The sequence below is a fragment of the Cucumis melo genome, chromosome 7 (assembly GCF_025177605.1).
Source record: "Cucumis melo cultivar AY chromosome 7, USDA_Cmelo_AY_1.0, whole genome shotgun sequence".
In the NCBI taxonomy this organism is placed as follows: Eukaryota; Viridiplantae; Streptophyta; class Magnoliopsida; order Cucurbitales; family Cucurbitaceae; genus Cucumis; species Cucumis melo.
Genome location: NC_066863.1, coordinates 24522885 through 24550116, shown reverse-complemented (window position 1 = coordinate 24550116; position 27232 = coordinate 24522885). Strand labels below are relative to the sequence as shown.

General features: G+C 32.3%; 3 protein-coding genes, 1 long non-coding RNA gene and 2 pseudogenes across 7 annotated transcripts; 1 reads left to right on the top strand and 5 right to left on the bottom strand.

The window, feature by feature from the left end:
• The first annotated feature begins 2466 nt into the window (after window positions 1-2466).
• On the top strand, window positions 2467-3310 carry LOC103493107 (uncharacterized). The gene has a single exon (XM_008453737.3). The coding sequence runs from the start codon at window positions 2539-2541 to the stop codon at window positions 3040-3042; it is 504 nt and encodes a 167-aa protein (XP_008451959.2). The 5' UTR covers window positions 2467-2538; the 3' UTR covers window positions 3043-3310.
• Window positions 3311-5572: 2262 nt separating this feature from the next.
• LOC107991188 (probable inactive ATP-dependent zinc metalloprotease FTSHI 1, chloroplastic) lies at window positions 5573-10506 on the bottom strand (annotated as a pseudogene).
• Window positions 10507-13027: 2521 nt separating this feature from the next.
• On the bottom strand, window positions 13028-14701 carry LOC127143807 (GDSL esterase/lipase At1g71691-like). 4 transcript variants are annotated; one of them, XR_007822191.1, is made up of 2 exons: window positions 14267-14674; window positions 13028-13165 (listed from the first exon to the last, which is right to left on the bottom strand). XR_007822191.1 is itself a non-coding variant. In XM_051087121.1 (2 exons), exons 1-2 carry the CDS (start codon window positions 14297-14299, stop codon window positions 13185-13187), a joined length of 360 nt encoding a protein of 119 aa, XP_050943078.1. In that variant the 5' UTR covers window positions 14300-14639; the 3' UTR covers window positions 13172-13184. The 4 variants fall into 4 exon arrangements, 1 of the variants encoding a protein (XP_050943078.1); XM_051087121.1 differs by lacking the exon at window positions 13028-13165 and adding an exon at window positions 13172-13511 and having other exon boundaries at window positions 14267-14639; XR_007822189.1 differs by lacking the exon at window positions 13028-13165 and adding an exon at window positions 13228-14001 and having other exon boundaries at window positions 14267-14701.
• A 1321-nt stretch (window positions 14702-16022) lies between these two features.
• Window positions 16023-17169, bottom strand: LOC107990311 (probable inactive ATP-dependent zinc metalloprotease FTSHI 1, chloroplastic). The gene is made up of 3 exons (XM_051087120.1): window positions 16983-17169; window positions 16367-16448; window positions 16023-16265 (listed from the first exon to the last, which is right to left on the bottom strand). Exons 1-3 carry the CDS (start codon window positions 17167-17169, stop codon window positions 16127-16129), a joined length of 408 nt encoding a protein of 135 aa, XP_050943077.1. The 3' UTR covers window positions 16023-16126.
• Window positions 17170-17188: 19 nt separating this feature from the next.
• On the bottom strand, window positions 17189-21424 carry LOC103493263 (probable inactive ATP-dependent zinc metalloprotease FTSHI 1, chloroplastic; annotated as a pseudogene).
• A 2619-nt stretch (window positions 21425-24043) lies between these two features.
• On the bottom strand, window positions 24044-25799 carry LOC127150165 (uncharacterized). The gene is made up of 2 exons (XR_007822192.1): window positions 25365-25799; window positions 24044-25099 (listed from the first exon to the last, which is right to left on the bottom strand). It is a non-coding gene; the product is annotated as an uncharacterized LOC127150165 (long non-coding RNA).
• Between the last annotated feature and the right edge of the window lie 1433 nt (window positions 25800-27232).

Sequence of the window (27232 nt, the reverse complement as noted above, 5' to 3'; positions counted from 1 at the left end):
TCAACCAAACTTTTGACCACCATGATCTTGTGATCGTCGCCGACCAATCTCCAACCACCACCTCTGGTGACTTTACCGGTGAATTTTCAACAACCATCGCCAACCAAACCTCTGATTGCAAGCCACCAATTAACCTTGAAATTTAAAACATTTTTAATTGGTATATATAACAAACAAAAGAAACTTGTACATACAAATACTTTTAAAAAAAGTTTTAAAATACTTTTGTCAAAAGTGTTTAAATAAAAATGAAAATTTGAAAAACAATTTTTATAAGTCATTCCAAGTTTGCTCTTAGTTTAATTAAAATAATAGTTTTTGAAATGCACTTTCCCATGCTACATATATAATTGATATATTTATTTAGGCTATATGCGTAGAAATCCCTAATTTTAGCTTAATAACATATTTCTTTTTTTTCGGTTGGTCAATTTAACTTGCTCGAACACATAAAATTATCTTTTAAACTTAAAATTTACAATGTTAGAAAAACTTAGCGGTCAAATAAAAATAAAAATTTATGATTTTTTTATACTCAAATATAACCCGATAAAAAATTATAATTTTCCAATAATTGAATTCAAGATTAAAATACTAGTTTATTTTAAGTTTTCTTTTTCAAGAATAATAAAAATACAAACTATTTACACTCTTTGGCAAAAAAACCACTAAAAGACAAAAACTCATTATACTTGATTTTGTCATAAAGTATAAATAGTTTGTCCATTTTGCCAAATTTGACAATTAAAAAAAATATATTTAGGATAACCAATTATATTTATTTTACAGACTACTATAATTTGGACTATAGTAATATGCCCTCTAAGTACATATTATAATAACATAGATTATAATACTTTGTACCCTAAACATTATAATCTAATCTATGTACTATAATAACTCACTCTGTATCTCAAATGTCTCATAAGTGTTTATAAAATAATATGATATTAAAAAAAAATTTATAAGCAAATGTGAAACGGGGTTTTTTAAGAATAATAAAACAAACTATTTATATTTTATGTTAAAATTAAATTACTATCCCGAAATGTAAATAGTTTACCCAATTTACCATTTTTCACCATTGTTCAAGGTATGAAATTTACTCTTTTAAATAAATAATATATATATAAAAAGTAGTAGTAAGTTAAGAAGCTTTAACGCCTAGTCCTAGACAAAACATGTATTTCCTTGCCTTTTGTATCTCGCCTAATCTAGTCACACACTGATCGTCTCACCTACTAGTCTCAACTATTGATCAAAATGCCAACTGATCAAGATGCTTAATGATTAAAACGCCTGGTTAAAAAATGCAATCTGCAAAACAAAAATTGGTTAGTAAATGGTCGAGTCGTGGAACGCTCTCCTTAAGACGTTTCGCATCTCTACTCTTTTGTGCAAATAGATTTGTTGTCTTACTGTCCCTAAGATAAAACAATCTTGTTCTTCAATTAGTTTTGCATTCGCATAGTATTATCGTAAATAATTTATCATTCAACATATATATATTAAAAATTCAACAACCTCGCCACATAATTATTTGAAGATTAAAGGCAACTAGGATTAATATTCAAGTCAAAGCAACACAAATTTCAGCAATAGATATACATTATATTCAACCTCATTTCCAAATCCTTAATTATGTTATAATTTTTCCATAAAATAATCATTATCATGGTAATAATTTAGTTTAGCTGAATCCTATTTTATTTCCCAAATCCAAACCAATTTTAGAAAATCAAATCACACATTCTTATCATAATCTATTTGTAAATTTGTTTGCAACAAATTGTTGACAATAATTTTTGATTGGAAAAGTACAATCATAAAAATCACATCTTCCTAATTTATATGGACACAAAGCTATGGTTTTAGATTCTTGTTGATTTCATCAACTTGTACATACTAACAACCTCTATTTCAATTAATTTTTTAGTTCACAACCTAACTTATACTTTTGTTTCTAATATTTTCAATTAAACATATGTATTGTGAGAAAAATAAATAAATAAATAAATATATATATATATATATATATAGGAAATAGTTAATTTATTAATTTCTAAAATTGGTTCAAAAAGTTCGAATCATACTAAAAGATCGAGTATAAATTTAAAAACGAAAAGATTCCAATGAATAAAATGATTTTCGTTTTTTACATATTTGTACTTAAAAATTGTTCATTTTAGTTTTTGAATAACCGACTATTTAGTTATTTCTCCAACCTCTAACAAGTTAGGGTTAAAAATAGTGTATTTTTGGGAAAATATAAGTGTTAAATGAAAAGAAAAACCATAAGTATTGCAATAAAAGTAGGGATTAAGATTGATTAATTAGTGAGATATGTAGAAGAGAAATATAAACATATGGCTATTATAGCATGGCCGTGAACTATAATGGAAAGTGCCCTTCTTTTTTAGTTTTGCTATTAAACCATTTCCCTTTCAAACTTCACCAACCAATTTCCCAACACATAATTAATTATACATCAATTTAATAAAGAGAGTTTCCTCTTCCTTATTTCTACCAAAAACAAAAATGGAAAAAAAAGTTCATCAAATTACCAAAGAAAGTCACAACGCCAACTCTCCTTTCTGGGACTGCGAAAGCTCTCTCTATGATTCCTTTGAGCTCAATTCCTTCAAACGACATCTCGACTCCGCCATAGCATCACGAACTTTCTCCATGCCTCATTTATCCTCCTCCAACGGCCACCACCACCAAGCTTCACTCCCGACCCCACCACCGCCCCGCACTTGTGTCCCGTCCAAGGCTTCTTCCAAGTTCTCTCGGTCCTTCTCCAAAATTCTCCGCTCTCTTTTCCGGCCAAAACCTAATTCCAATACCCCGATTTTTCGTGCTCAAGATCAACCTAGAGATGGATTTTATGTTTTCTATGAAGTTGGGTCTCTCTCGACCATTCCCGAAGTCCCCGAGGCCGACTTTGGAGCCGGTCTTTCGCCGGAGATTAGCTCTTTGGTGAAGAAGACGGCTTCTGAGAGGTTCACGCCCAACTCCATTGGCATCTCATGTGTTCTTTGAATATTTTGGATATTGTTTTCTTTTTTCATATATATATCTAAGTTAATTAAACCCCAGATATTAATCAATCATATATATATATATATATATATATATAGTTAGCTTTATTAGAGATTATATATGGTTTTAATATGTGTATAATTATTGTGTTCACAGTTCATATGTACTCCTAAGCTTTTTGGTTTTCTTGTAATCTTCTTCTTTTTAATGTTTAGAGATTATATAATTTTTGCAGCTAATTAAGCTTTACTAAACTTTTAAATTCTCATATGTACTTTTTTTTCAAATAATTTTGCTGTCATTTTCTTGTTCCAAAATAATCTCTTTTTAATTACATACATATATGCATGATTGTTTATTGCCCATAGAAATAATTAAGCAAGGTTTAATTTTTTCTTTTCATGTTTTGTTAAATATATATTTGAAGTTATTTTCCCATTTCCCATTATTAATTATTTCATTTGAGTGACATTTATATAAATAAAATTTTATTTAAGTAATATATGATTCAGTCTTTTTAAGTATAATTAATGAATTAATTTTCTTTTATTTGGATTATTATTATATTCACATTCAGATGAAGAGTTGGGTAGATGATTTCATGAAGAATCAAGTTTAAATTAAGAAATATTATTAATCCACATCATGTTTTTTTTTTTCCTTTTTAAAGTGAAATGGGGTTTTATTAGTTATGTATTATTAAGTTTCATCATAATTTTCTTAGAGTTGTTTTCTTTAATTTACTTGCATTCAATTTGATTAGCTAATTAGAGATTAAATTAATTAAGAGCAATTTGAACTCAATTAATTCAATTTTAATATCATTGCTTCGAGTTACGTCTAGTGTTCTATTTTAATCTATAAACTTTTCAATTTTTCTAGTCGTATCCTCTAGTAGGCCACAAAAAAGAAAAAAAAAATGAAAAGACTCTCTTTAAACCTTGTAATTATACTTAATTGGTCAAATTTTATACATCACAATAAATTGGTCAAGACGTTATAACTAAACTTTTTTAAATCAAAATAACTGAAATGATGTCTCATACATCATACAATTCATGAGAAGAAGCTATTATGAGCAATGTTACATATGACTACTTTTTTTTTTCTAAATTTGTCTATCATCTGATAAAAATACAATTTTTCTTACAAAATAATGTTTAATCTGATAAAAATAAAATTGTTCGGATCAACATGTAATGTTAAAAGTAAATATAGTTCAACTAGTAGTATACATGTGTGTTAGATATATATATTCAACCATCGTTCAAAAATAAATAACTTGGGACAAAATAAGAAAAAAAAATATCAAATTTATCCAAACCAGTAGGATATACAAATTTTCTTTCAAACCTTTAATTTGGTTTAAAAATTGCAATATTTAAAAAAAAAATTCACAAAAATTTACCTTACATACAAAAAATAGAAAATATTTACACGATATAGTAAAACTTCGAACTCTAGATATCGATAAAGTTCTATTAAAACATAAAATCTATATACTATATATTCCATTAATTTTGTGCTCAAATATCATTTAGACAATTTATAATTATTAATTTAAAAATTAATTAATTAATTAGTGACAATAATTAAGATATGGTATGGTATTTATGTTAATTCTTGGGAAAGTGAGAAAATTCTCTATTACATTTACAGCTCATAGACATAGCTCTTTTACCTTTTTTATAATTATTCTTCTTTTTACAACTTTCACTTTTTTCCCAAAAAGAATTTTTTTATAATTATTCTTTTTTTTTTTTTACAACTTTCACTTTTTTCCCAAAAAGGATTTTGTAATTTGTTTGTTAGGGAGTCTTTATTTTAATTCGTTTTGTTCTAGTTATTATGGAAAATGATTCATTTTTATTACAATTCTAAGAAACCAAAGTCAAATTTTGACTTCGTCATTGAATTTCTTTTTTAAAAAGAAAAAAAAAATAATCTTGAAACATTAATATTTTTTACACACAAAATTACAACTTAGAGCTTCATTAGACATAAATTTCGTAAACTTGCCTACACAAACTTCAAAATTTAAAACTATAACTTATAATTAAACCCAAAATAGTAATAACTTTGCTTTAATCATATGTTCTAATTCAAAATATCCTTTATTCATAATCCATGAATAATTCATGAAAGAGAGACATTATGTATTAAAAGAAACATCAAATGAACTGAACTTGATATTGAATTTGAACCAAGAAGTTGAGTTTTTATTACTATAAAGATCTTGATGACAAACTACCAAGTATATATATTAAATATAGTATATAGAGATCAGTAGTTCTACCCACAGAATATATAATATTGACTTCATAGTTGTAAATTTAACCTATGAGAATCTGTTAAAAAAAAAAGTGAATATTGAGAAAATAATATGGCAATACTTGCCATCTCTGCTATCATCTTCGAAAAAGAGAGGTCATGGAGCCTCATCATCAGTTTCCAATTTAACATCATACAGGTTTTGCATCCTTCCCAGGCTTCACTGATCGACGACTAAGGAATGGCAGGGTACTCGAAATCACGTTCTTGTTCTTTTTCTCATTCTCGTCTTACAAATGGGAGGCTTCCAGCTTTTCCTCTTGCAAAAGAACACAATAGGTGTTTGTGGAGGGTAATTGTCTAGAATGAAGTCGATTTCTTCTCCACTTATTTCCTCATGGAGGATGAGAACCTGCCATTCAGTTCCAGAAAAAGGTTCAAGGTCAAAAACGAACTGTAAAACAGAAGACTCAGACCTTGACCGCTTTTAGACACGGTTGGATTATTTAAGCCTAACATGTCAGTTAGACACTGATGCAACTAAAAAAAAATTATCACAAAAAACAATCAAGGAAGCATCTGAACAGACCTGACCACGAGGGATGATTGAAATGCGAACGCAGCATTCAACTTTTGCACTCTCATCTCCTAAGCAAGTGTGAAGTTATAGCAACACCCATTTCTGTGGTAGCTCTCCGGTATTGTCCCTGATGACCTAGCTCTATGTCAATCCGTGTTGGCCCAACGGTGAGCCTGTCAACTGCATCATCCATTTCCGACTGGACAATAGATTCATGCCCTTTCCTCACAGCAATAAGAGCAGCTTCCTGGACAAGTTGAGCCAACATCGCTCCCAACCAACCTGGTTATTTGATATTGTCATTTCAAGAAACAAAGTTACAGATTAATATAAAAAGCAAAAAAAGAACAAACCAAGTAAATTCTGTGACTAGATGCTTAGATCAACGGAGTTTGAGATCTTCACTTTGCTTGCATGAATTTTCAAGACATCGAGTCTCTCTTTTGCGCCCGGTGGATGAATTTTTATCTGCACAGAATGCCCCAAGAAGGTACTCAGCAGTATAGACAAACAAGATATAGAATCGACAAAGTATGCTCACATGCTGTGTACCTTTTATGTTTTATATATTTATATGTATGAACACAACACATAACATTAGCAGGAAATTTTTGTTTACTTGCAAGGGGAAAACATATTTAAAAGGATTAGAAGGTCATCATCATGAATAATCTTTAATTTGAATGCACTGCAATTTCTCTATCACAAGAAATGCAGGTATTCAAATTCTTAAATGATGTCATGCATTCAGAAACACTTGATTTCAAGAATATTTGAGAAGCACACTTGATATCTTTCTGTATTCATCTTCCCCAGGCAGAAAAACAAGCAATTGCATTCACGAATCAAAAAGTCGAACCTTTCGATCAAAACGACCCGGTCGGAGAAGCAGAGGATCTAACAGATCTCTTTTATTTGTGGCAGCTAAAAATACGACACCCCTTCCAGTATCAAATCCATCAAGCTCTATAAGAAGTTGGTTCAATGTGGTTTCCCTCTCTTGGGTAGCTGCAATGTAGAGATTATCCATAGATTCCTTGAAAATTCCCTGACGCCTGAGACATGATAGTATTTATAAGAATGAAGACAGATGAAAATAGATATTCTGCACTTTTGGTTGTTGCTTAAAAGAAAAGACATGAAAATAGATTAATAGAATAAATGACATCTAATATCCAATAATATGGGATGTTGAGACCCCACAAATTTTTAGAGAGATTTCACCAAGTTAAAAGTACTCAACATGGGGGCATGAACCCCAAGGCCCTATGATAGACACTTGCCATTGTCACAAGATAACATGTCATATAGTGTGATGTATTAGATGTAATCTATTAACTAAAATAAAACAAAGAAGTTCAATGTCCTGAATACCAAGCCGTCAAGGCATGAATTTCATCCATGAAGATAACTGACCTGCATAGAGATAACATAGAGAACTGACTTTAGAAACAATGGACAAGTGAAACTCTGCACTTAAACTACGTAAATAGTTATTTGATAACAGGTAAGCTGAGACAATTTTTCGTTTCCAAAGTATTACTGAGAAGACCCCAACTTTCCCCAAAAGCTGGAAAAAGATTAGCCAATGAGACAGACCGTCGAAGCTTAAAAACAAAAACCTTATACAAGGTCCTACTAGCTTACCACTTAAGGAGTTCCCAAAATGATAACGAATGACCCAAGAAAAAGATATATAGTGGAAGAGTTAAAGTTGCTTTTACTCATGGCTTGAACTAATATAACTTATTGAATATAAGAGGATACTTCATACTGTAAATAGAAAAGTGCCAAGGTGCCAAGAACTGAAGTATCTCACCTTCGCTCACTTAAATAGATCTCTAGTACGAGCAGAAACAACACCAACTACAACTTCAACTAACACAGATCCTGCCATTTGATAAAATGGAACACCAGCTTCACCAGCTATGGCCTTTGCCACCAACGTCTGAAGTATGTGACTGGAGTTAAACTTGTGTAAATATTTCATTTACAGCTCAGATATTTCTAAATCTAGAGGGAGTGAAACTAATCTTACCACAGCCAGGAGGTCCTTTTGAAAGAACTCCATGAGGAGGCTTTATTCCTACTTTGTCAAGCACTTCAGAATTCGTCAAGTATCTTGAACCAACTAAACAGGAAAATAATAAAAGGGTAAATCCACCACTTGATTAAAACTTATGGCTTTGAATCAACAATAAATATATCAATGTATATCGTTGAAATAGTAAATTGAGATGAGAAGCCTATCAACCAGATACAAAATTACAACCCACGACGAGATAAATCCCATACATGTGAACTCCTATTCCCAGCAAATGCACATGGATAAGGTGTAAAAATCAGATTGAAATCCTTTAATACTATCGGAACAAATATAGTTTTATCAACAACTGAAGCCTTTTATTGTAACTTAGTATATTTCTTTTCAATTTTGCACTGCTCCCTCTTACATATGTCCTAATAAAAGTTTAGATTTCCATTTTTGTTAAGAAAAATGTAGTTGTTGTCAGTATCAGGACATCTGGCTTATGAATTCCAACTCCTCCAATCACTCCCATCCTTTCCCATTTCCCATGCATCTTCATCTATATATCATTAGATTTCAAGCAAGGAAAGAAAGTTCCACATACTGGTTCAAATTTCATCCTAAATATTATGAGATAATGGTGGAAATGTAATTCTCTCTTTGAAAGACAAAATTATGAAAGATCCCATCATTTATTTCGAGCAAAGAGCAATAGAAATGAAATTAATAAAGGAAAGGAACGATGGGCAAGGCCTCAGCTGATGGATAAGTACCTCTTGGAGTTCCTCTACAGCTTCATCAATTCCTGGTCCTGCTACATCACTGAACTCGACTCCAGTTGAACCCTGAAATTTTTCAATCAAGAGCAACAGGATGATGCTTATGATATATATAAATTACTCCAAGAGGACTATAAGAACTTGAAATGAGTACTAACATCAACATGAGCTTCTGCTTTGGAGCTGGAGCGTGAAAAATCAATCCCTCGCAAAAAGTCCTACATGATAAAGAGAGCAAGGAAAAGATAATATATCATACACTTCCCATCAAAATAAGAAATTCTTTCTTTGTCATTGAACTTTGGAGATGGTGATGAAGAAGTCAGGAAGATGTCAATATTATTTTTACCTCTAACACTTGTATCATAAGAATCAAGATATCAAGGAAGATAAACATAAAATCTCCTAGCTTCTTTTCATATTCCGTTTTGATAAAAGGAAATAGAAAATCATTTTTATGAAAAGAAGAGCTAGACTAATGATGAAATACCGTGTACAACCCTTCAACAAAAAAAAAAAAAAAAAACCGTGTACAAAAGCTAGGATACACATTCCAATTGAAACACAAAATCCCAGGAAAGGTTCAACTCTGATTAAAAGAATACATGTATATTATCTTGTATAAAAGAAAAAAACCCCACTATCGCTTTCAAGTAAGATCGTACATGAAATGGCAATTCCTAATAAAAGTGAAAAAAATTCAGAGGAAAGAGACTCTGCAACCTTAAAAATCTTAACTCAACCTGTCAAAATTGAAACTACTTTGAGAAATTGATTGCCTACCGAGGTACGCGTCTCAATTTGGTATTGCGGACCGGTACACTGTTCCAAGCCTCAACGCCCTGGTAAAAGCATATTTATTAGAACAAATATAGAAAGAATCAAGAAGAAAGGATGTAAGCTAGTCAAGTTTACCATCTAGTTCTTTGCAAGCTCTTTTCACCTGGAACTTCCTTCAAATCGACAATAAAATCTCTGAACCAGTTGCCATAAGAGGTAGCTATACTCTCCTTCGAAGCTAACAATTTGACTTTGTCGCTCTCCGTGGCTTTCACAAAATCCTCAAAGTTTTTTTTCGGCAACGCCTCAAGACTTCTATCAAATTCTTCTTCCTCCGATAACTCTATTGAAAACCTGCTCAGGCACATAAAGCTTCCCTTTATACTCTCTCAAAATGTCATTCAAATACACAGCCTCACTCTTATTTCCACCCTCATTGCGACCCTCAACTCCCTCCTCCTTCGATTTCTTTCTCGAATTCAACCACTTGACCACAACATCAAACACACCCACCTTCGATTTTCTACTCAAATACTCTTTCTCTTTCGAAGTATACAATTTACCGCCAATTAAATACCTGGGTTCCAATTGGCTGGGATTTTCCTTCAGAACCCTGGTTACAAAATCATCTCGGGCAGCTTTATCGCCACCGGAGGACTGTGACGGTGAATCCGAAGAATTTGAAACTGCCAAACAGAAAGAAAACCTGTTTCGGTGAAGAAACAAAAATGGCGTTCTGGGATTCCGAGTGAAATTGAAACGCAGAGTTTGTAGATGGTTCAGACGAGGAGTGAGTGGGTTGAAAGAGGAATTTGGAAGGAAGGCCCTTGGAGATAACAGTGAATCAGTGGAGGCCATTTGTGAAGAACAAAAAAGAGGAATCAAATATTAGAGAGTTTTAAAGTGAAGAGGATGAGAGAACTCAATAGAGCTATGGAAATCACCTTCATTTCTCTGCTGCCCGAAGCTTGAAAAGTGGAAATCCGAGATAGGAAGAGGTTGAAGAAAACGGGGTTTATGTAAAACCAAAATTTATCCATTTTATTGTAAATAAAAATAATAATTACAAACTTTTAATTTCTAAGTTGGGTATTTATTTCAAATAAAATTGCAAAACTACCGAAAAATATTTATAAATATAGCAAAATTTTAGAAGTGTAAATTGAAGATATCCATAGGCACTGGCAGACCCTACCAGTGTCTATCTTCTAAAAATCTTGCTATATTTATAAATATTTGGATCATTTTGCTATATTTGAAAATAACTCAAATTTAGAAATTTATTTCTAAAACTAGTTTCTAACCGCCACAATCATAAATCAATGTAATTTGATTATATAATTCGTACTATATAATAGAAAAAAATGTATATATAGACATTACCTGACATCTTTTTCCCTTCTTGGTATTGTTAACGTGCACACGTCTTCATTTCCAAATTTTGAGCTTTTGGATCATTTCAAATATTAAAAATTAACCCAATAGTGCAACCCAACATAGAAATTTCATTTATTCGCACAATGTTACTTTTATCCATCGATCAAGGAACTTTCCAAGAGATTTTGTATTAGTGATCTATAATTTTGTATACTATGAACGCTAGGAGAACTGTCGTAATAGGATTGGCACCTATTGGTTGTGCTCCAATCTACTTATGGTAGCATCGTTATGAGAATGGAGCGTGTATTGAAGAGATAAACAATATGATTATCGAGTTCAACTTTGCCATGAGATACATGGTCGAGGAGCTTAACACGGAGTTGCCCGATTCGAGTATAATCTTTTGTGATTTGCTTCAAGATTCAATGGATATCTTGAAGAATAATGAATATTATGGTGTGAATGACAATCTAACTTCTTTCACTCTCTTCACCATGACCCAACTTTTGTCTCTCATTGTGTTAGTCCCTTCTTTTCCATGTAGGTCTCGATGTAACTTCGAATGCTTGTTGTGGGTTTGGTCGTTACAATGGTTGGATCATGTGCATCTCACCAATTATGGCTTGTAAAACTGCTTCTAATCATATTTGGTGGAATCAATCTCATCCAACAGATGCAGTGAATGTTATTCTTGCAGATAACATGTAGAGTGGCCTCCACACAACAATGTGTTATACAAAGAATTTGCAGGACGTGATAAACTCCCATAGATGAAGGATACTTTGGTCAAGCTTGTTCATTCACAAAGCTACACCAATAAATTCCAACATAATACTTGTTACCGCTCAACCACTCCTCCAACAGCAACACTCATATAGGAAACAATAACATAAATAAACTTGTAGAAGAATTCCAAATGTTATGCTTGTTTTTTAGAAATATGGTGGTGATTGGTGCCTATATTGATAACTGATAGAGATTGAAATAATACGATAGCTTATATTTTGCTGTAGTACATATGTAGTCTTGAAATCGGTTTTTGTATGTCTTTCTTTTCGTAAGAATGACATTTAGATTAAATGTTTAATCTACAATTTAGATTAAACTTGAAGAGCTAAACTCCAATTAAGAATCAAGAAGCTAGCAAAAGCATATCAATAAATCCATTTTTTTTAAGAAATGAAAATGGAATTAAACAATGAATATGGTTATACTTTTTATTCTAAAATCTCATATATCTCATAGATTTCAAAAGAAAAGAAACTTTTTTTCGATTATTTCATTCCAGCCTTCGTTATATAATAACGAACTTTTTATGCATAATACCAAAAAAAACACTTCTAAAAGGCATAAATATAAATAAAATACATTTATACATACTATTTATTGTACCATTAATATAATTGTCATGTATCTTAATTTCATGGATTAGAAATTTAAAATTCAAGCATGTGTGTGCAATAAATCTAAAAATTACTACTTTTAACGTAACATTAAATACTTAATCTAACATAAAATCAACTTCTTAATCGTGTATATGGAAATTAAACAGAAAAGAAAAAAATATGTGTATCAAGAACACAAATACAGAATAATATTTATTGCATGATGTCACAACTAAAAGAGTAACTAAAACATTTAAACTAAGAGCAATGAATTTACACGCAAAACAAAAGCTCCATGTTCAAAACATTTGTAGCCTTGGAATCAAATAACAAAATTTAAAACAATAAACAAAAAACAAAAAGACAAAAAAACAAAAAATATAGTTCCATGTTTAGAGAAATCACCAGCTCTATTGTTCATCTTTCTACCCCTTATTTTGAATATTTGGGATATTCTTCATGCTATGTACTTTGTTCTTTCACTTTATGATGAATCCTTTATAAATATTTGGCATCTGTGGTTCCTCAACATTAGACTCTCCATAGCTCTCTCTCTGTTTTCCATGATTTGCTAAGCAATTCGGAACGACAAAAAGTATTATGTTGGAGGAGTGGTTGGGTGGTAACAACTATTATGTTGGAATGTATTGGTGTAGCTTTGTGAATGAACAAGCCTGACCAAAATATCCTTCATCCATGGTAGTTTATCACGTCCTGCAAATTCTTTGTATAACATATTGTTGTGTAGATGCAACTCTACATGTTATCTACAAGAATAGCATTTACTACATCCGATGGATGATTTTGATCCTACCAATTATGATTAGAAGCATTTTTACAAGCCATAATTGGTGAGATGCACAGATCCAACCAATGTAACGACCAAACCCACAACAAGCACTCGAAGTTACATTGAAACCTACATGGAAAAGAAGGGACTAACACAATGAGAGAGACAAATTTGGATCATGGTGAAGAGAGTGAAAAGAAGTTAGATTGTCATTGACACCATAATATTCATTATTCTTCAAGATATTCATTGAATCTTGAAGCAAATCACATAAGATTATACTCGAATCGGGCAGCTCCGTGTTGAGCTCCTCGACCATGTATCTCATGGCAAAGTTGAACTCCATAACCATATCATTTATCTTCTCAATACACGCTCCATTCTCACTACAATACTTCCATAAGTAGAAAGGAGCACAACCAATAAGTGCCAATCCCATTACAACGATTCTCCTAGCATTTATGTTATACAAATTCTGGACCATCAACACAAAGTCTTTTAGGAAGTTCTTGGACAATTGGTAAATTAATTAACATAGTGGAAATAAAGGAAACTTCTATGTCGGGCTTACAATGCATGGTTAGTTTCCAATATCGAAAATAATCTAAAAGCTCAAACTTTGGAACATGAAAATATGTGCACAACAACAATATCATGAAGGCAAAGAGATGGCGTAATGGGTAATGTATGTATATACTTTTTTCAATTATATAGCAAAGAACTATATACAATAAAATCACCTTGATTTTCTGTATGATTGTGGCTGCAAGAAATTGGTTAAAATTCCACGGAGGGTAAAGATTTTGAATATTAGATATATTAAAAAGATAGTAACGAATGTAATCTTTGATTCCAAAAGACTGAATTGGAAATGTGATCGGCAGCAGCCTTCTCGCCCATATATAGAACAAATTGCTAAATTTGTTATGTAAAGGAGATGTGTTGTCCTGTTACAAATAACATTTCTGAAAGAAAATTGACATGTAAGAAAGCATAATACATACAAAGTTAAAATGACAATAACGATTGTATCTAACATTTTAAATCAAACCAAAAAGATTACTTAATATATTTATGAAATTCCTCTTTACTCCTATGAATATACTAATATATAGCAGTACATTAAATTGTCAAAACAAAATAGAAATCAATTTGCATATATATTTCTTGATGAGTTTCTTTTAATCAAAGAATAAAACCGATTGGAAATTAATGAAAGAAAAGAAGTACCGATTTGGATTCACTAATGAAGATAACTCCCATCACTAGCCGATGCGTAATTCATTCCTTGAATCATATCTTCCACGACTCCAACGTGTCCAACATAACTCGGAACAAACGGAAGTCCAAGACGTAGGGATGAGAACATCCAAAAATGAAAACAAGAAATCAAACGTAAAGAAAGTTTAAAGAAATCATAACAAATCCAGAAAGAAGAACAAAAAGAATCAAGAAACAAAGAATACCAAGAAAAGGGGAGGGATTGGGTTTGGGAGAGGTGGTGTTGATTGAACAAGAACGTAGGAAATAAGGATGAAGAATAGGGAAATTAAGAGATTAAGCGCCATTAATTTTACATTCCAACGGAAAGATTGTGATTGCGATGGAAGAAGATGAAAGCGGGAAAATCACGGCTTCAACTCAAACTTTCAACTTTCCCTTCGAATTTTCTAAACAATATTAAATGTCCGTAAGAGATTTCAATTTATAGAGAAATTGTTGGGGAAGAAAATGCAAAATTACAGTTTTAGTCTCCGTATTTTAAAAAGATGTGTTTTTGGTTTTTTTTTTTTTTTTTTTTTTTTTTGTCAAAAGGTTATTAGAATTTATTCATCCGTTCCTCGATTTTTTAATGTGTAACTTTTTAGTCTTTGAATTTTTTAAGTTTCCATTCGAACTTAATGAAATTGTCCGTGTGATGTTCAACCATACAAAACATGAAACTCTAATTAAGAATATTTGTTTCATCGAGTTTCAGCGAAAGGTGTGAACTCATTGTGGTCATGAGAAGGTGAAGTATGGAAACTATGGGCAAATGTGGAGGTAGGAAGATCAAATGTGTTGGCTGGCGACAAAGATGACGGTGGAGGAAATAATATATGATGACAGCATTGAAATTTCTTCGATATTTACGGGGGGAAGGAGGAGGTGCATGTTTTCGGTGACCTGTGAAGTGGTATCGTAACTGACAACGAAAATGAGGAAAATTCCCAACGTGCGAAAGTCAATTTGTTTTTCGTGGCCTAATTTTGTCATTTTATACTCGTTTTTATTGTAAATACGTATTTTATTAATTGTAAAATTATACCTAATAACACAATCTAGAAAATAAACGAAAAGTACAGCAGAAAATATTTGTAAAAATAGCAAGTAATAGCACAATTTTCGAATTAAAAGCTATTAGCGATTATAGACATCATTATTAGCGATAGTTTTCAATTTTGAGAACCCAAAAAATAAAACCTTTGAAATGGTAGCAAGGTGATAACACTTCAATCTTTTATAAATTTTTAGGCTATATATACAATTATCTTATCATGTGCTACACATAAGTTAAAAGTTTTGTAAATTGTTTGATAAGGAGTCTTTATTTTAATTTGTTTTGTTTTAGTTGTTATGGAAAAGTAGTTTGATTTATTTATATGAATTTTGAGTAGATTTGATCATTAAATATTCTTTTTTAAAAAAATAATAACTAATTTTGATCTCTAAAAATTGATTTTTCTTTTTACATACAAAATTACGTTTCATTAGAAATAAATTTTGTAAACTTACATAAACTTCAAAGTTTAAAACTAAACTTATAATTTAATTATAATTTAACCCAAAATAACAATTAATTTGCTTTCTTTCTATATTCTAATTCAATATATCCTTTCATAGATTGAGACATTATGTTTTAAAAGAAACATCAAATGAACTGAATTTGAACTAAGAAGTTGAATTTTTAGTAATACAAAGATCTTGATGAGAAACTATCTAAGTATACAAGAAAAACAACATATTAAATATCAGACATTGTTAAGATTTTAAGTTCTGACAAGTATAAAAGATTTCACATTTTACAATATGTTAAAATCAGTTAAGTAATCAAGATGTGTTAACTGTAACTGACATTGTTAAAATTTTACAAACAAGCCAAGAGGCATCAACAAGATAGCTAATAGATGCTTTTGACGTGTCCCCGACCGTATATGACCTCCTCCGAAGCCCTGGCTCCAAGGAAAACCTATAGAAAGATGGAAGTTCGTGTTAAAAGTATCAGAGGATCAAAAAGAGACGCAAAGGAATAATCTAAAGTGGCACGTCATGTGTTCCAAGTTAGCAAACCTGGAGACGATGAAGTAATTGTGGTCGTCGCTCAAACATGTATGCTTCATCATTGAGCCGGTGGGACACAACTTGTGACAGTGTGCAGAAAATATTTCTCTTTCATAAGAAACCAATTTCAGTTAAAAACCAAGGTCGGATCACTAAGCCAAAAGAAAAGAGAGTTGGAGAAAGATATCCACCCACTGACCCACAAATCAACGTGTCTACAGCAAAGTACTTCATTGGAATTTGATCACAAAAAACCAACGACAAACATACCCCAGTTCTTCTAATAATCTCCAAGAACACACATTCAAACACTCAAATTATGGAAGTAAGGATCCTCATAACAACCCAACTGACTCGCACGAATTTTCAGATTTACACCCTTGATAGTTGGGCTTTGATGCGACATCCTTCAATTCAAATGAGGGCGGAAACCAACATATGCATGCGAAAATATATAAACCAAACTCTCAACGGTATGATTCAGACAACCAGTTTAGTTTTCTAGAAAAACAAGAGAAAAAGAAAGATTGGTTTTTTTCCTATTTAAGCCTAACATGTCAGTTTGACACCGATGCAACTAAAGGAAGTTTTATCACAACAAATAAATAAGGGAGCATTCGAACAGACCTGACCACAGGGATGATTGAAATGTGATTGAAGCATTCGACTTCTGCACTCTCACATCTCCTAAGCAAATGTGAAGTTATAGCAACACCCATCTCTGTGGTAGCTCTCGGGCATTGTCCCGGATGACCTAGCTCTATGCCAATCCGTCTTGGTCCAACAGTGAGCCTGTCAACTGCATCATCCATGTCCGACTGGACGATAGATTCATGCCCTTTCCTCGCAGGAACAAGAGCAGCTTCCTGGACAAGTTGAGCCAACTTCGCTCCCGATCAACCTGGTTATTTGATATTGTCATTTCAAGTAACAAAGTTACAGATTAGTATAAAAAGCAAAAAAAGAACAAACCAGGTAACTTCCGTGAATAGATTCTTACAATCAACAAAGTTTGAGATCTTCACACTTTGCTTGCATGAATTTTCGAGATATCGAGTCTCTTTTGCACCCTGGGAATGGATTTTTATCTACACAGAATGCCCGAAGAAGGAACTCAGTGGTGTAAACAAACAAGATATAGAATCGTAAAAGTATGCTCACATGCTGTATACATTTTATGTTTTATATATCATATGTATGAACACAACACATAACATTAGCAAGAAAATTTTGTCCACATGCCAGGGGAAAACATATTTAAAAGGATTAGAAGGTCATCATCATGAATAATCTTTAATTTGAATGCGCTGCAATTTCTCTATCACAAGAAATGCAGGAATTCAAATTCTTAAATGATGTCATGCATTCAGAAACACTTCATTTCAAGAATATTTGAAAAGCACACTTGATATATTTACTTTCCCCAGGCAGAAGAACAAGCAATTGCATTCATGAACCAAAAAGTCAAACCTTTCGACCAAAACGACCCGGTCGGAGAAGCGCAGGACCCTAACAGATCTCTTCTATTCGTGGCAGCTAAAAATACAACACCCTTTCCAGTATCGGTTCCATCAAGCTCTACAAGAAGTTGGTTCAATGTGGTTTCCCTCTCTTGGGTAGCTGCATAGTAGAGAAGATCTGTAGATTCTTTGAGAATTCCATGACGCCTGAGACATAATAGTATTTATAACAATGAAGTCGGATGAAAATAGATATTCTAATCTCTTGGCTGTTATTTGAAAGAAAATACATCAAAATAGATTAACTGAATAAATGGCATCTAATATCCAATAACATGGGATGTTGAAACCCCACTAATTTTTAGAGAGATTTCAACAAGTTATTAAGTTATCAAAGTGGGGGCGTGAACCCCAAGCCCCTATGATTGACACTTGCCATTGTCACATGATAACATGTCATATAGTGTGATGTATTAAATGTAATCTATTAACTAAAATAGATCAAAGAAGTTCAATGTCCTGAATACCTAGTTGCTTCATCCATGAACATAACTGACCTGCATAGAGATAAGATACAGAAATGACTTTACAAACAATGGACAAGTGAAACTCTGCACTTAAACTACATATATAGTTCTTTGCTAACAGGTAAGCTGAGGCATTTTTTCGTTTCCAAACTACTACTGAGAAGACCCCAACTTTCTCCAAAACCCGGACATAGATTAGCCAATGAGGCAAATCGTCAATACGTAAAAACAAAAACCTTATACAAGATCCTACTAGCTGATCAGTTAAGGAGTTCCCAAAATGATAAAGAATGACCCAAGAAAAAGATGTATTGTTGGAAGAGTTAAAGTCGCTTTTACTTGTGGCTTGAACTCACATACGTATTGAATAAAAGAGGATACTTCATACTGTCAATAGAAAAGTGCCAAGGTGCCAAGAACTGAAGTATCTCACCTTCGCTCTTCTCTAATACGAGCAGAACAACCACCAACTACAACTTCAACATACACAGATGCAGCCGTTTGGTAAAATGGAACACCAGCTTCACCAGCTATGGCCTTTACCACCAACGTCTGAAATATGTGACTGAAGTTAAACTTGTGTAAATGAAATATTTTGCAGCTCAAATATTTCCAGATCTAGAGGGAGTGAAAATAACCTTACCGCAGTTAGGAGGTCCTTCCGAAAGAACTCCATGAGGAGGCTTTATTCCTACTTTGTCAAGCACTTCAGCATTCTTCAAGTATCTCACCAACTAAACAGGAAAATAATAAAAGAGTAAATCCACAACTCGATTAAAACTTACGGCTTTCAATCTACAATAAATATATCAATGTACATCGTTGAAATAGTAAATTGAGATGAGAAGCCTATCGACCAGATACAAAATTACAACCCACGACAAGATAAAATCCCATATAAGTGAACTCTTATTCCAGGGAATTCACATGGATAAGGTGTAAAAATCGGATTGAAATCCTTTACTACTATAGGAAGGAATATAGTTTTATCAACAACTGAATCCTTTTATTGTAACTTGTACATCTTTTTAAAATTTTGCACCGCTCCCTCTTTCATGTCCTAATAAAAGTTTAGATTTCCATTTCTGTTAAGAAAAATGTAGTTGTTGTCAGTATCAGGACATCTGGCTTATGAATTCCAACTCCTCCAATCACTCCCATCCTTTCCCATTTCCCTTACATCTTCATCTATATAACATTAAAAATATAATAAAGAGCTGGAGCACTCACATTTGAAGCAAGGAAAGAAAGTTCCACATATTGGTTCAAATTTCGTCCCAAGTATTATGAGATAATGGTGGAAATGTAATTCTCTCTTTGTAAGACAAAATTATGAAAGATCCCATCGTTTATTTTGAGCATAGAGCAATAGAAATGAAATTAATAAAGGAAAGGAACGATGGGCAAGGCCTCAACTGATGGATAAGTACCTCTTGGAGTTCCTCTACAGCTTCGTCAATTCCTGCTACATCACTGAACTCGACCCCAGTTGAACCCTGAAAATTTTCATTTAAGAGCAACAGGATGACGCTTAGGATATGTTTCCTTTACTCTAAGAGGACTATAAGAACTTGAAATGAGTACTAACATCAACACGAGCTTCTGCTTTGGAGCTGGGGCGTGAAAAATCAATCCCTTGTCAAAATTCCTACATGATAAATAGAGCAAGTAAAAGTTAATATTTCATACACTTTCCATCAAAATAAGATATTCTTTCTTTGTCATTGATCTTTGGAGATGGTGACGAAGAAGTAACAAAGATGTCAATATTATTTTTACTTCTAACACTTGTTTGTATCAATAAGAATCAAGATATCCAGGAAGATAAACATAAAAATCTTCTAGACTCTTTTCACATGAATAGAAAATCATTCTTATGTAAAGAAGGGATAGACTAATGATGAAATACCCTGTAAAAGCTAGGATACAGATTCCAATTGAAACAAACAATCCCAGGTAAGGTTCAACTCTGATTAAAAAAAAATACATGTATATTATTTTGTATAAGAGAACAAACCCCCCGCTATCGGGTTTGGACGATGAAGATAACCGTACAACCTACGGAACATATTGCGTTCAAGTAAGATCGTACATGATATGGCAATTCCTAATAAAAGTAAAAAAAATCAGAGCAAAGTGATTCTGCAACCTTAAAAATCTTAAATCAACCAGTCAAAACTAAAACTAATTTGAGAAATTGATTGCCTACCGAGTATGCGTCTCAATTTGGTATTGCGGACCTGTATGCTGCTCCAGTACTGTTTGGGCTTCACTCTCGTCAAAGCCTTAACGCCCTGGTAAAAGCACATTTATTAGAACAAATGGAGAAAGAATAAAGAAGAAAGGATGTAAGCTAGTCAAATTTACCATCTAGTTCTTTGCAAGCTCTTTTCGCCTGGAATTTCCTTTAAATCGACAGTAAAATCTCTGAACCTGTTGCCGTAAAAGGTAGCTATGCTCTCCTTCGAAGTTAACAATTTTACTTTGTCGCTCTCCATGGCTTTCACAAAATCCTTCAAGCTCATTTTAGGCAAAGCCTCAAAACTTCTATCAAATTCTTCTTCCTCCGATAACTCTGTATTGAAAACCTGCTCAGGCACATAAAGCTTCCCTTTACACTCTCTCAAAATGTCTTCCAAATACACAGCCTCACTCTTATTTCCACCCTCAATTCCCTCCTCCTTCGATTTCTTTCTCGAATTCAACCACTTGACCACAATATCAAACACACCCACCTCCGATTTTCTACTCAAATACTCTCTCTCTTTCCAAGTATACAATTTACCGCCAATTAAATACCTGGGTTCAAATTGGCTGGGATTTTCCTTCAGAACCCTGGTTACAAAATCATCTCGGGCAGCTTTATCGCCACCGGAGGACTGTGACGGTGAATCCGAAGAATTTGAAACTGCCAAACAGAAAGCAAACCTGTTTCGGTGAAGAAACAAAAATGGCGTTCTGGGATTCCGAGTGAAATTGAAACGCAGAGTTTGTAGATGGTTCAGATGAGGATTGAGTGGGTTGAAGGAGGAATTTGGAAGGAAGGCCCTTGGAGATAACAGTGAATCAGTGGAGGCCATTTGTGAAGAACAAAAAAGAGGAATCAAATATTAGAGAGTTTTAAAGTGAAGAGGATGAGAGAACTCAATAGAGCTATGGAAATCACCTTCATTTCTCTGCTGCCCGAAGCTTGAAAAGTGGAAATCCGAGATAGGAAGAGGTTGAAGAAAACGGGGTTTATGTAAAACCAAAATTTATCCATTTTATTGTAAATAAAAATAATAATTACAAACTTTTAATTTCTAAGTTGGGTATTTATTTCAAATAAAATTGCAAAACTACCGAAAAATATTTATAAATATAGCAAAATTTTAGAAGTGTAAATTGAAGATATCCATAGGCACTGGCAGACCCTACCAGTGTCTATCTTCTAAAAATCTTGCTATATTTATAAATATTTGGATCATTTTGCTATATTTGAAAATAACCCAAATTTAGAAATTTATTTGTAAAACTAGTTTCTAACCGCCACAATCATAAATCAATGTAATTTGATTATATAATTCGTATTATATAATAGAAAAAATGTATATATAGACATTACCTGACATCTTTTTTCCTTCTTGGTATTGTTAATGTGCACACGTCTTCATTTCCAAATTTTGAGCTTTTGGATCATTTCAAATATTAAAAATTAACCCAATAGTGCAACCCAACATAGAAATTTCATTTATTCCCACAATGTTACTTTTATCCATCGATCAAAGAACTTTCCAATTGACTTTGTATTAGTGATCTAGAATTTTGTATACTATGAACGCTAGGAGAACTGTCGTAATAGGATTGGCACCTATTGGTTGTGCTCCAATCTACTTATGGTAGCACCGTAATGAGAATGGAGCGTGTATTGAAGAGATAAACAATATGATTATCGAGTTCAACTTTGCCATGAGATACATGGTCGAGGAGCTCAACACGGAGTTGCCCGATTCGAGTATAATCTTTTGTGATTTGCTTCAAGATTCAATGGATATCTTGAAGAATAATGAATATTATGGTGTGAATGACAATCTAACTTCTTTCACTCTCTTCACCATGATCCAAGTTTGTCTCTCATTGTGTTAGTCCCTTCTTTTCCATGTAGGTTTCGATGTAACTTCGAATGCTTGTTGTGGGTTTGGTCGTTACAATGGTTGGATCATGTGCATCTCACCAATTATGGCTTGTAAAAATGCTTCTAATCATATTTGGTGGGATCAATCTCATCCAACAGATGCAGTGAATGCTATTCTTGCAGATAACATGTGGAGTGGCCTCCGCACAACAATATGTTATACAAAGAATTTGCAGGACGTGATAAACTCCCATGGATGAAGGATACTTTGGTCAAGCTTGTTCATTCACAAAGCTACACCAATAAATTCCAACATAATACTTGTTACCGCTCAACCACTCCTCCAACAGCAACACTCATATAGGAAACAATAACATAAATAAACTTGTAGAAGAATTCCAAATGCTATGCTTGTTTTTTAGAAATATGGTAGTGATTGGTGCCTATATTGATAATTGATAGAGATTGAAATAATACTATAGCTTATATTTTGCTGTAGTACATATGTAGTCTTGAAATCGGTTTTTGTACGTCTTTCTTTTCGCAAGAATGACATTTAGATTAAATATTTAATCTACAATTTAGATTAAACTTGAAGAGCTAAACTCCAATTAAGAATCAAGAAGCTAGCAAAAGCATATCAATAAATCAATTTTTTTTAAGTAATGAAAATGGAATTAAACAATGAATATGGTTATACTTTTTATTCTAAAATCTCATATATCTCATAGATTTCAAAAGAAAAGAAACTTTTTTTCGATTGTTTCATTCCAGCCTTCGTTATATAATAACCAACTTTTTATGCATAATACCAAAGAAAACACTTCTAAAAGGCACAAATATAAATAAAATACATTTATACATACTATTTATTGTACCATTAATATAATTGTCATGTATCTTAATTTCATGGATTAGAAACGTTTTAAAATTCAAGCATGTGTGTGCAATAAATCTAAAAATTACTACTTTTAACGTAACATTAAATACTTAATTTAACATAAAATCAACTTCTTAATCGTGGATATGGAAATTAAACAAAAAAGAAAAAAAAATATGGGTATCAAGAACACAAATATAGAATAATATTTATTGCATGATATCACAACTAAAAGAGTAACTAAAACATTTAAACTAAGAGCAACGAATTTACACGCAAAACAAAAGCTCCACGTTCAAAACATTTGTAGTCTTAGAATCAAATAACAAAATTTAAAACAATAAACAAAAAACAAAAAGACAAAAAAACAAAAAGCAAAAAAGTATAGTTCCATGTTTAGAGAAATCACCAGCTCTATTGTTCATCTTTCTGTCCCTTATGTTGAATATTTGGGATATTCTTCATCCTAAGTACTTTGTTCTTTCATTTTATGCAGAATCTTTTATAAATATTTGGCATCTGTGGTTCCTCAACGTTAGACTCTCCATAGCTCTCTCTCTCTCTGTTCCATGATTTGCTAAGCAATTCGGAACGACAAAAAGTATTATGTTGGAGGAGTGGTTGGGTGGTAACAACTATTATGTTGGAATGTATTGGTGTAGCTTTGTGAATGAACAAGCCTGACCAAAATATCCTTCATCCATGGGAGTTTATCACGTCCTGCAAATTCTTTGTATAACATATTGTTGTGTGGAGGCCACTCTACATGTTATTTACAAGAATAGCATTTACTACATCCAATGGATGAAATTGATCCTACCAAATATGATTAGAAGCATTTTTACAAGCCATAATTGGTGAGATGCACGGATCCAACCAATGTAACGACCAAACCCACAACAAGCACTCGAAGTTACATTGAAACCTACATGGAAAAGAAGGGACTAACACAATGAGAGAGACAAATTTGGATCATGGTGAAGAGAGTGAAAAGAAGTTAGATTGTCATTGACACCATAATATTCATTATTCTTCAAGATATTCATTGAATCTTGAAGCAAATCACATAAGATTATACTCGAATCGGGCAGCTCCGTGTTGAGCTCCTCGACCATGTATCTCATGGCAAAGTTGAACTCCATAACCATATCATTTATCTTCTCAATACACGCTCCATTCTCACTACAATACTTCCATAAGTAGAAAGGAGCACAACCAATAAGTGCCAATCCCATTACAACGATTCTCCTAGCATTTATGTTATACAAATTCTGGACCATCAACACAAAGTCTTTTAGGAAGTTCTTGGACAATTGGTAAATTAATTAACATAGTGGAAATAAAGGAAACTTCTATGTCGGGCTTACAATGCATGGTTAGTTTCCAATATCGAAAATAATCTAAAAGCTCAAACTTTGGAACATGAAAATATGTGCACAACAACAATATCATGAAGGCAAAGAGATGGCGTAATGGGTAATGTATGTATATACTTTTTTCAATTATATAGCAAAGAACTATATACAATAAAATCACCTTGATTTTCTGTATGATTGTGGCTGCAAGAAATTGGTTAAAATTCCACGGAGGGTAAAGATTTTGAATATTAGATATATTAAAAAGATAGTAACGAATGTAATCTTTGATTCCAAAAGACTGAATTGGAAATGTGATCGGCAGCAGCCTTCTCGCCCATATATAGAACAAATTGCTAAATTTGTTATGTAAAGGAGATGTGTTGTCCTGTTACAAATAACATTTCTGAAAGAAAATTGACATGTAAGAAAGCATAATACATACAAAGTTAAAATGACAATAACGATTGTATCTAACATTTTAAATCAAACCAAAAAGATTACTTAATATATTTATGAAATTCCTCTTTACTCCTATGAATATACTAATATATAGCAGTACATTAAATTGTCAAAACAAAATAGAAATCAATTTGCATATATATTTCTTGATGAGTTTCTTTTAATCAAAGAATAAAACCGATTGGAAATTAATGAAAGAAAAGAAGTACCGATTTGGATTCACTAATGAAGATAACTCCCATCACTAGCCGATGCGTAATTCATTCCTTGAATCATATCTTCCACGACTCCAACGTGTCCAACATAACTCGGAACAAACGGAAGTCCAAGACGTAGGGATGAGAACATCCAAAAATGAAAACAAGAAATCAAACGTAAAGAAAGTTTAAAGAAATCATAACAAATCCAGAAAGAAGAACAAAAAGAATCAAGAAACAAAGAATACCAAGAAAAGGGGAGGGATTGGGTTTGGGAGAGGTGGTGTTGATTGAACAAGAACGTAGGAAATAAGGATGAAGAATAGGGAAATTAAGAGATTAAGCGCCATTAATTTTACATTCCAACGGAAAGATTGTGATTGCGATGGAAGAAGATGAAAGCGGGAAAATCACGGCTTCAACTCAAACTTTCAACTTTCCCTTCGAATTTTCTAAACAATATTAAATGTCCGTAAGAGATTTCAATTTATAGAGAAATTGTTGGGGAAGAAAATGCAAAATTACAGTTTTAGTCTCCGTATTTTAAAAAGATGTGTTTTTGGTTTTTTTTTTTTTTTTTTTTTTTTTGTCAAAAGGTTATTAGAATTTATTCATCCGTTCCTCGATTTTTTAATGTGTAACTTTTTAGTCTTTGAATTTTTTAAGTTTCCATTCGAACTTAATGAAATTGTCCGTGTGATGTTCAACCATACAAAACATGAAACTCTAATTAAGAATATTTGTTTCATCGAGTTTCAGCGAAAGGTGTGAACTCATTGTGGTCATGAGAAGGTGAAGTATGGAAACTATGGGCAAATGTGGAGGTAGGAAGATCAAATGTGTTGGCTGGCGACAAAGATGACGGTGGAGGAAATAATATATGATGACAGCATTGAAATTTCTTCGATATTTACGGGGGGAAGGAGGAGGTGCATGTTTTCGGTGACCTGTGAAGTGGTATCGTAACTGACAACGAAAATGAGGAAAATTCCCAACGTGCGAAAGTCAATTTGTTTTTCGTGGCCTAATTTTGTCATTTTATACTCGTTTTTATTGTAAATACGTATTTTATTAATTGTAAAATTATACCTAATAACACAATCTAGAAAATAAACGAAAAGTACAGCAGAAAATATTTGTAAAAATAGCAAGTAATAGCACAATTTTCGAATTAAAAGCTATTAGCGATTATAGACATCATTATTAGCGATAGTTTTCAATTTTGAGAACCCAAAAAATAAAACCTTTGAAATGGTAGCAAGGTGATAACACTTCAATCTTTTATAAATTTTTAGGCTATATATACAATTATCTTATCATGTGCTACACATAAGTTAAAAGTTTTGTAAATTGTTTGATAAGGAGTCTTTATTTTAATTTGTTTTGTTTTAGTTGTTATGGAAAAGTAGTTTGATTTATTTATATGAATTTTGAGTAGATTTGATCATTAAATATTCTTTTTTAAAAAAATAATAACTAATTTTGATCTCTAAAAATTGATTTTTCTTTTTACATACAAAATTACGTTTCATTAGAAATAAATTTTGTAAACTTACATAAACTTCAAAGTTTAAAACTAAACTTATAATTTAATTATAATTTAACCCAAAATAACAATTAATTTGCTTTCTTTCTATATTCTAATTCAATATATCCTTTCATAGATTGAGACATTATGTTTTAAAAGAAACATCAAATGAACTGAATTTGAACTAAGAAGTTGAATTTTTAGTAATACAAAGATCTTGATGAGAAACTATCTAAGTATACAAGAAAAACAACATATTAAATATCAGACATTGTTAAGATTTTAAGTTCTGACAAGTATAAAAGATTTCACATTTTACAATATGTTAAAATCAGTTAAGTAATCAAGATGT

Excerpts from the sequence above, each read along its gene's own strand:
- LOC103493107 (XM_008453737.3), top strand. The coding sequence starts at position 2,539 with ATGGAAAAAAAAGTTCATCAAATTACCAAAGAAAGTCACAACGCCAAC.
- LOC127143807 (XM_051087121.1), bottom strand. The coding sequence starts at position 14,299 with ATGGGAGTTATCTTCATTAGTGAATCCAAATCG. Across the intron at positions 13,512-14,266 it reads TCATTAGTGAATCCAAATCG|AATTTGTATAACATAAATGC; the intron begins GTACTTCTTTTC and ends TTGATGGTCCAG.
- LOC107990311 (XM_051087120.1), bottom strand. The coding sequence starts at position 17,169 with ATGGATGATGCAGTTGACAGGCTCACTGTTGGACCAAGACGGATTGGC. Across the intron at positions 16,449-16,982 it reads AATCATCCCTGTGGTCAGGT|ACTGTCACAAGTTGTGTCCC; the intron begins CTGTTCGAATGC and ends TATTTTCTGCAC. Across the intron at positions 16,266-16,366 it reads AATTACTTCATCGTCTCCAG|GTTTTCCTTGGAGCCAGGGC; the intron begins GTTTGCTAACTT and ends ATCTTTCTATAG.